At 38.2% G+C, this 10,295-nt stretch overlaps 1 protein-coding gene across 3 annotated transcripts in view; it reads right to left on the reverse strand.

Moving 5' to 3' along the window:
• The window catches only part of CPNE3 (copine 3), a 93,718-nt gene that overhangs the window by 9,708 nt on the left and 73,715 nt on the right, over positions 1 to 10,295 (reverse strand). For all 3 annotated transcript variants that reach the window (XR_002823089.1, XM_004370791.2, XM_023726097.1), the window contains 2 exons: positions 4,189 to 4,243; positions 4,052 to 4,103 (listed from right to left, as the gene is read on the reverse strand). Coding sequence is in view for 2 of the 3 variants with exons in the window: in XM_004370791.2 (XP_004370848.1) it covers positions 4,052 to 4,103; positions 4,189 to 4,243 (107 nt within the window). In the remaining variant the exon portion in view is untranslated. The remainder of the gene's footprint in view (positions 1 to 4,051; positions 4,104 to 4,188; positions 4,244 to 10,295) is intronic.

Genomic DNA, 10,295 nt, shown 5'->3' on the forward strand with positions numbered 1-10,295 from the left:
TTACAGAAGAAATTAAGGGTGGAATAAAGAAATTTATAGAATCAAATGAGAATGTAGTCAAAACAGCCTGGTACTGGTACAACAACAGATACATAGATCAATGGAACAGAATTGAGAATCCAGACGTAAACTCATCCACCTACAGAATTGAGAATCCAGATGTAAATTCATCCACCTATGAGCAGCTGATATTTGACAAAGGCCCAAAGTCATTAATTGGGGAAAAAGACAGTCTCTTTAACAAATGGTGGGCAGAACTGGATATCCATCTGCAAAAAATTGAAACAACAACCATACCTCACACCATGGACAAAAACTAACTCAAAATGGATCAAAGACCGAAACATTAAATCTAAAACAATAAAGATCATGGAAGAAAAAATAGGGACAATGTTAGGAGCCCTAATACATGGTATAAACAGAATACAAACCATAACTAACGATGCACAAATAGCAGAAGCAAAGCTAGACAACTAGGAGCTCCTAAAAATCAAACACTTATGCTCATCAAGACTTCACCAGAAGAGTAAAAAGACAACCTACGGACTGGGAAAAAAACTTTGGCTATGACAAATCCAATCAGGATCTAATCTCTAAAATCTACAAGATACTGCAATACCTCAACAACAAAAAGACACATAACCCAATTAAAAAATGGGCAAAGGATATGAACGGGCGCTTCACCAAAGAAGTCATTCAGGCAGCCTAACAGACACATGAGGAAATGCTCATGATCATTAGCCATTAGAGAAATACAAATCAAAACTACAATGAGATACCATCTCGCCCCACCAAGGCCAGCATTAATCCAAAAAACATAAAATAATAAATATTGGCGAGGTTGTGGAGAGTCTGGAACACTTATACACTGTTGGTGTGAATGTAAAATGGTACAACCACTTTGGAAATCGATTTGGCACTTCCTTATAAAGCTAGAAATAGAAGTACCATACGATCCAGCAATCTCACTCCTTGGAATATATCCTAGAGAAATAAGAGCCAACACATGAATAGATACAGGCACACCCATGTTCACTGCAGCAGTGTTCATGATAGCAAAAAGATGGAAACAACCTAGGTGCCCATCAACGGATGAGTGGATAAACAAATTATGGTATATTCACACAACAGAATACTACGCAACAATAAAGAACAATGATGAATCCATGAAACAACATGGAGGAATCTGGAAAGCATTACACTGAGTGAATTTAGTCAGTCACAGAAGGACAAATATTGTATAAGACCACTATTATAAGAACTCAAGAAAAGCCTGAAACACAGAAGAAAACATTCTTTGATGGTTACAAGCGTGGGGAAGGAGCAAGAAGGGTATTCACTAGCTAGATAGTAGACAAGAATTATCTTAGGTGAAGGGAAGGACAATATACACTACAGGGGAAGTCAGCACAACTGGACTAAACCAAAGCTAAAAAGTTTCCTACAGCCAAACACTTCAAGGGACAGAGTAGCAGGGGCGGGGATCTGGGGACCATGGTTTCAGGGGACATCTAGGTCAACTGGCATAACAAAAACTATTAAGAAAATGTCCTGCATCCCCCTTTGGTGAGTGGCGTTTGGGGTCTTAAAAGCTAACGAGCAGCCATCTACGATGTATCCATTGGTCCTAACCCACCTGGAGCAAATGAGAATGAAGAATACCAAAGACACAAGGAAAGGATTAGCCCAAGAGACAGAAAGGGCCACATAAACCAGAGACTGCATCAGCCTGAGACCAGAAGAACTAGATCGTGCCCAGCTACCACCAATGATCGCCCTGACAGGGAACACAAAAGAGAGTCCCTGATAGAGCAGGAGAAAAGTGAGGTGCAGAACTCAAATCTAGTAAAAAGACCAGACTTAATGGTTTGATTGAGACTGTAGGGACCCTGGAGGACATGGCCCCTGGACTCTCTGTTAGCCCAAAACTAAAACCATTCCTGAGGCCAACTCTTCAGACAAAGATTAGGCTGGACTATGGGACATAAAATGATACTTGTGAAGAGTGTGCTTCTTAATTCAAGTAGATACATGAGACTAAATGGGCAGCTCCTGTACAAAGGTGAGATAAGAAGGCAGAGAGGGTCAGGAGCCAGTTGACATGGGAATTCCAGGGTGGAAAGGAGAAGTGTGCTGTCACAGTATAGAGAGAGCAACTAGGGTCACATAACAATGTATGTATAAATTTGTGTATGAGACTAACTTGAATTGTAAACTTTCACTTAAAGCACAACAATAAAAACATTTAAAAAAAAAATGCCCAATAGAACACAGATCAATGAGGAAGAGGAACATACACGTGGTTTAAAACCTTCACAAGAACAACTCACTCCTCTATTTAAGAGTTCCAATAAACTCCTCTTAGTCACTGTGGACTTAGAACAATGTCTTATGAACAACCTCTGAGAATGTAACTAATTCATAAATAGAGGTAATTCTATATGCATGAGGTGATGCTGCAGCTAGCAGTCAGTCAATCCAGTAGTAATAAAAATATTAACATGGACCACCAGCAGGATCTTCCCTGCAACAGAATGCTCTGTAGAAACACTAAACCATAACCATAGCAATAATAATATTTTCTTCCATTTATATCATCTTAGTTTGCTTTTCAATCTGGAGGCATAAACAAAACTATTCATTAAATTTCTTCACAAATATTAATTGCCTTCAATTCCTCAACAAAAACTGAATTATATCAAAATCCTTCCTTCGCATTTTAAAGGAACAAATGAGACATGTTATTTCTAGGCAACTAACTTCAATGATTAACCATGAAAAGGAATAAACTTCCTTGTCTTAAAATAAGGTTGTATTTTTTTCTGTGTAGTGTCTCCTTTGTCTAAAACCAAACTGATTCTTTCTCCAGGCTATAAACCAAGAGTAGAAAAGCTACACATAGTTGGGCAGCCCCAAAATGGGTTCATATTACTCATACAGTAAATGAATTTCTGAAATGAATTGCCAAAGGATATGTCATCCGTATTTATCTGCAATAAATCAAACATAATTTCAACAAATATCAAAAATTATTCCAACTTCATCATAAGCACAAAGCACATTTCTCAAAAAGAATAGTACTGCCTATTCAAAAATGGCTAGAGACAAAAAAAGGCCCCAACCAGCCACTGAAAGGAAGTGCCTCAAGGGAGCACCTAATTAGTTTGGGAAAAATATCCTGGAGAAGAAGGAGAAAACCCTAAAGCAAATTACCCCCGACAAGATGTTCATGCCCTTCCTCTTCACGAATGCTATTTAGAAAGAGGAGGAAAGAACACTCATCTGTGAGAAATCTATGCATTCTGTAATTGTCAAAAGGACCCTTTGCAGAAAATTAGCTTACTGTCTAGAATTTTAAATTATGCCTCTGCTCCACCTTTCTTTCCTCCTTCAAAGTGTTCAGTGTTATAAAATTTTGTGGGAAATGTGGCATTTTAGGTTGGTTGCTCAACGGATTATAATGGAGGAAGCACTTGGATATAAAGAAAAAAGTGAAGGGAAAGACAAACGTCTATCTCCTGCTATCTATACAGACGAAAGCTGCTATAGGAGTTCCATTCTTTGTTCCTTTCACCCACCCCCTCTACTTACAAAATAAGTGTGAAGAAGTAATTAGATTCTGAACATTTTTTCTTTGTAGAGAGTGACTGCTACTCTGAAAAAAAACTTCAAAAGATCTATATACTGAATTACTTATTTTACTCAATATTTATTTTAAAATCAACTTATAGGTGAAAATACTTTAAATGTATGATTATTTTTATTGATCTAGTCCCAAGATTGAGAAGTCTTTTGTTCTATTAAACCTCTTTAGGTAGAAGAATTTAGCCTATGAACTTAACCATCATAATACTGATTTGCCCTGTAATTAACACGACCACCCCAACCACCTAGTGAAATTCTTGTATCTTATACAACAGAAAGTTATATATGCCATAAAAAGAAGCCTACAGAGGGAATCTGAATAGTTTTAAATTACAAGAAAGAAAACAAATAACAAAGACTAGCGAGGCCTTCAGTTTAAAGCCTTCATGTTTATTTTTTAACTTACCATTGCAGTAAGGATTGGACGGATTAAAGTTCATTGGAAATTCATGTGATACCTGTCAAAAGATGAAAGAAAAACTGATGAAGCCTGTTTTGCTTTTCCAGGAGGCAATGCTTTTTAAAAATGAGATTTTCTCTTACCTGCCACTGAGGAGGTATCTGAGCACCAAAACCAAAAGCTGGAAACATCTTATCACTGAAAAGAAAATTTGAAAAAAAGTAAAATGTTATTTTTTTTTAAATATAAAGAGCTTTATCTTTACAGACAATAAAACCAATATAAGCTCATTTCAAAATAACTCAAAATCTTAGAAAAGTATAAAAATAAAACAAATTACCTGTAATAACAACCCTCAGAGAGAACCAACGTTAATATTTGGCAACTCTCATTCTAAACATTTTTCTGGATATTGAAGAAAAAAATGTCTCTATATATTTTATAAAAATGGAGTTCATATTCATGTTTTATAACCTACTATTTTCTACTTAAATACTATGTATCATTTCACTGAATAAATATATAAGTAAATCCAAAAAGCCCTAAAAACCACAAGTTTTTTTATTAGTTTGCAGAAAATTCATTTGGCAGTAAAACGTGAACTCAATGACGTGTAGTTATTTATAGCCTTTATGCCACTTAATGTGAATATTTGTGTATTTTGCCACAGGAACATGGTACAAATGCCATATACTATAAAACTCCCACACTGCTATACAAATATTCATATAGCAGCAAAATAGATGAATATTTGGCCCCAAGGTTTTAGGGATAAGGGATTGTGGACCTGAATATACAACATCATGTGAATGGCTGCTAAGTATTCCACTGCGTGTATATACCCCTCAACTGATATACATTCAGTTAATTTCCAATGTTTTGCCATTATGAAATACTGCAATGAACACACCATTTTTTCTACGAGGGATGTTCTTTTTATATTAATTTTCAATAGTTCTTTTGGCATTAAGGATAGAACCCATGTCATATATGTCAGAAATATTTTTCCCAGTTTGTAATCTGTCTTTAACTTTCTCTAAAATATTTTCCTTTCAGAAGTTTTTAATATTAATGAATGTGAACACATTCTTTCATGATATACACCTTCACTGTCTTGCCTAAAGGCCTTCCTTACTGCAAGAGTATAAACAATTCACATATATTTTCTTCTAGAACTTTCAAGATTTGTTTTTATATTAACTTTCTCATTCATCTGAAAAGTGCTTCGGAGTAGGGTATGAAGCAGAAACTTCTGCTGTCCACCAATAACCATTCTCTCCTTCTTTAATAATAGGGCACTCAAGCTAGAGACTACAACTCATAGCTTCTCTGGGCTGGAAGTGGTTAGGTGGCTAGGGTCTGGTCAAGGAGATGTGAGTAGAAGTGATTCGTAAGCCACTTCTGAATCACACCCCCAAAACGGATTGTGCACACACTCCCAGGTTTCCACTGGCTAATGGATGAGAACCAGAAGATCAGCCTTGGACTCAAGGATGGAAGCTGTAAGTTGACAATGACAGAATCGCCCTATCAGCCTTGGATCTCTCGACATACAATATGAAACAAAATAAACCTTTATTGTTGAAGCCACTTTGTTCTGGGGTATCTATTTCCACAGTTTGGTCTGTACTCTAATTTATACAGGATAGTATCCTAACTGATTCAGGTATGAGTTAGGGATCCAGATTTATTTCTTGTCCAGTTTGACAGTGGTCACAACTCCTTTCTCCTGCCTAAAATGCCATATCTCCATCATGTACTAAATTCACATATACACTCGGGTCTATTTCTCAGCTGCCTGTTTGGTTCCACTAATCATTTATCCCGTTTATACTCTTAATTGCTATAGCTTTACAATAAGTTTTAATACCTGATAGGGAAAAATTCCCTTTCATTTCTGCATCCCCCCCAAAAAAAATTTTGACTATTCTGATTCAGTGTTCCTTCTAGATAATTTTAAGAATCATTTTGTCAGGATTCCATTGGAATTTTAATTAATACTGATTAATTCAGAGAGAAATTTTATATCATTTTTATTACAATAATTATATTATTACATTATTCTTCTATTATTACATTATTATCACATTAAATTTCCTTTTTTGTTCTTCAGTACAATCATGTAGTTTTCCTCATTAATTTTACTTTCATTTTTTATTTTTATTGCTATTATGAACTACATTTTATCCACTATAATTTTTCAAACTGGTTATTGCTAGTTAGTGAGAAATTGTTGATTTTTATATTTTATGTTGTATTTGACCATCCTTATGTACTCTCACTACTTTCTCATATTTTTTTAGTTGATTCTCCCAGGTTTCAACATGTTCCTTATAGGTTTGCTAGGATTTATGTATGAAATTGTATTAGCCTGGAATTTTTGTGACAAAGGATCTTTGACTACCTATTCCAACTTTCCATTGTTCTTGGTCTATTCAGGTTTCTGTCTCTTCAGATCAACTCTTGTAATTTACAGCTTTCTAAAACACAAATCATCCTTTAATTCAGACTTTCAAATGTAACAGCATAAAGTTTTACGGAGTACTAGCTTAAAACTTTTAAAATACTTTTCCTGTATTTATGCTTACTTATCCTCTTTCTCATTACTAATGCTCTATGCAGGTTTTTTTCTATTTCTTGAGGGTCAGTGTTGCCAAAGGTATGTCTGGATTTTATTCAACTTGCAAAGAATCATCTCTTGATTTAATTTCAAAATTTGGTGGTCTTCCTATTCCCCCCCTTTTTTTTAAATTAAATTTTCCAAATCATTACTTTCTGTGTTTAAAGGAAGTGCAGCATAATGCAGAAGTTAGAACATGTCTCTGGAACCAGAGAGCCCAGATTCGACCCAGACTCTGCCAGTTACCACCTAAGTGACACTGGGCAAGGTACTTAACCCTCCATGCTTCAGTGTCTTCACCTGTACAATGTGGATGCTAACAGTATCTTTCTCACAGAGAAGTATGAGAGATGAGTATTACACGGAAAGTGCTAAAATTGTCCGACACGTAATAGTTAACATTTATGTGGAATCTACTACTATTAGTACATCTTTATTTCTTCTTCCTATTCTTTAATTTAAAGAGCTCTGGGACTTTCGGGCAACATGGCGCTATAGACAGAAGCACCATGCCATCCCTCCACAGCAAAGATCCAAAAAACTAAGTCAAACAGAGACACACGTCAATCCTGAAACCCTAAGCATCAAATGAAGAGATAAAGAACTCAGCCAAGCTCCGAATGGAATAAGAAACTGACAGAGAACAGAGAGTGAGGAGAGATACATGCAGAGGTCCCCTATCAGCTAACGCAGCACAGATTTGCCATCTTGGACTCCTATAGGAGATCAGTGAACAGGGAGTACGAGAAAGTAGCTTCACAGAGCTTCCAGCAGGAGACAGAACAGGTAACCAGTGATATACGCTTTCCCACCCCCTACCCTTCTTCACCCCCACGCGGCCTCCTCTGCTTCCTGCGGCCACAGTCTCTTGGAGGAAAGCACTAGCTTCACCCCGGAGCTGCTTGGATTACACCTGCCAGCATTGGCCAGCTCCCTAGTGCCATTTGTTGGATGGTATTGCTTCCTTCCACTTCTTTAGATTTCTTCCTTACATCTCACCACCTCCCCCTCCTTTCTCTCAAATACCTGGCTCCATGTGCCAACGTTGCTTCTTCCTGAAAGGCTGCGAAACACGGCTCGACTGTGAAACCACTTCCCGGCCAATGCCGCCACACTGGTGGGAAGCTCGTAGCTTTTGTTTATTTGTTCTCATTTTTCCTGTATTGATTTGTTTGTTTTCTTTTTCTTTTCTCAGCTGGGGAGCCCCTTCTAGCCAAGCAGTACTATGCAGCCTGGGAGTTACTCCCTTACTCTGCACAAACACGCAGTGGCATCCCAGGGGCATTTGTTTTCTTTTACTTTTGTTTTTTATTTATTTCTTTATCTTGTTTTATTCTCTCTCTTTTTCCCTTTTTGTCTTCCTTCATATCTCAGTTTCTCATCTCCCTATACTTACCTTCTCTTCCTGTCTCCTGAATACCTGGCGCTGTATGGCACCTCTATCCCTTCTAGCCAGGCTGCAATTCACAGTCTAGGAGCAACTTCCCCAGTCCTCGCACCTGCACTGGAGGAATCCCGGGGGGTACTTTATTTTTCTTTTTTAATTTTTATTTATTCTGTTTTTTTTCTTTTACCTTTTTTCTTTTTCCTTTTTGTTCTCTCTTCATTACTCAGTCTCTCATCTCTCCACTCCAACGGCAAGCTCCCTTAGCACTCTTTTTCGTTTCCTTGTTTGTTTATGCATATGTTTATGCGTTCCTCTCTCCTCTCTCTCCTCTTCCCCATACCCATCTTAGATTCACACATCACAATGTCCCTCCTCCTTCCAGCCTACCTGCACCATGTGCTGAACATCACAACGCCAAGCAGCACAGGCACGGCCTACAGGAACCTCCCCTGCAATGATTCGTGGCCCGCCTTGTCGGCCCTAGTACATGCCACAAATAACCCATCCCAGCAACTCCCCTTCAGCTGGACCTGCCATGCTGTACCATACTCAAGCGACAACCCTGCCCATTGGTGAAGGAGGTGAAAAGTATCGTGCCTACAAACGAGCAAACAACAAAAAGCGCATGGCCTGCCTGCTCAGACATAACCAAATAAAACCAAAAAGCAGGACTAAACAAACAAATCTATAATTAATAAATGAGGAAAATAACTACCGTATGCCCCGAACACAGCAGACAATATCAAAACATATACAATAACAGGACAGGATGGTTCCAGCAGGCATCCAAAATAAAACACCAGATGACTTTCCAGTAGAAGAAAGGGCACTAGAGCTACCTGATGGGGAATTCAATTCTCTATTCACAGAAATCCAAGAGTTGAAGCAAAAAGCAGACAAAAATGAGGAAAAAAATGGACAAATTCATGGAAAATACAGATTAAAAAAATGGAAGAATTCAAGAAAATAATACAGGAACAAAATGCTAAAATAAATTCAAAACTAGAAATCATACAAAAAACAAAAATTAGAAATCCAAAAGATAAACAACAAGATTTCAGAAATGGACAGTGTCACAGAAGGGTCAAAGAGCAGGTTTGAAATGATAGAAGACAGGATCAGCGAAATTGAAGACAAACACTCGGATACAACTCTCTTTGAGGAAAAATCAGAAAAAAGAACAAAGAAAAATGAAGAAACCCTAAGAATTATGTGGGATACAATCAAAAGCAAAAATTTGTGAGTGATCGGAGTTCCAGAATAGGGGGAGAAAACAGAAAACACAGAAAGGATCACTGAAGAACTGCCAACAGGAAACTTTCCGAATGTCATGAAAGATGTAAAGCTGACCACCCAAGAAGCTCAACGAACCCCATATAGGATAGAACCCAAAAGAAAATCACAAAGGCATATCATAATCACACTCACTAAAACCAAAGACAAAGAATCCTGAGAGGATGCAGGAAAAAGATTAGTCCAAAGGACTGATTGTCCACAGCTGCCAGGGCCTCCACCGGACTGAGTCCAGTGCAGCTGGATGGTGCCCGGCTGCCACCACTGGCTGCTCTGACCGGGATCACGGCAGAGGGTTCTGGATGGAGCTGGAGAAGGATGTAGAGCATAACTCTGGCTCACAGAAAAAAGACCAGATTTGCTGGCCTAAAGGAGACTGGAGAAACTTCGAGAGTGTGGCCCCCGGACACCCTTTTAGCTCAGTGGTGAGGTTACCTCCGAGGTTCACTGTTCAGCCTGGGAGTGGACAGCCCCGTAAAACCAAATGAGACTAACAAGGTACAGGAGTCCACTGATAAGGGCCAGAAGGCAGAAGGGGACAAGGAAGCTGGTGATAGGGACCCCAAGGTTGAGTAAGGATATTGTTGATGTGTTGTGAGATTGTTAAACCATTGTCATAGGGCAACATTTGTAGTAACTGTTAAATGAGAAACTATTTTGTTCTGTAAGCCTTCATCTTAAGTGAGGGTAACAGCACAACTGGAAGAGCATGGTCAATGTCACTGAACCGTGTATGTAGAAATTTTTGAAACGGTGTATCTTTGGCTATGTGTATTTTCATCAAAAAAAAGAAAAAAAGGGGAGACTTCCGGCAAGATGGCGCTCTAGGCAGAAACACCACGCCGTCCCTCCACAACAAAGATCCGAAAAACTAAGTCAAACAGAGAATCAACAATCCTGAAACCCTAGAACATCAAATGAAGAGATAAAGAACTCAGCCGAACACTAAA

This window comes from Trichechus manatus, unplaced genomic scaffold, assembly GCF_000243295.1.
Source record: "Trichechus manatus latirostris isolate Lorelei unplaced genomic scaffold, TriManLat1.0 scaffold00009, whole genome shotgun sequence".
Classification (NCBI taxonomy): Eukaryota; Metazoa; Chordata; class Mammalia; order Sirenia; family Trichechidae; genus Trichechus; species Trichechus manatus.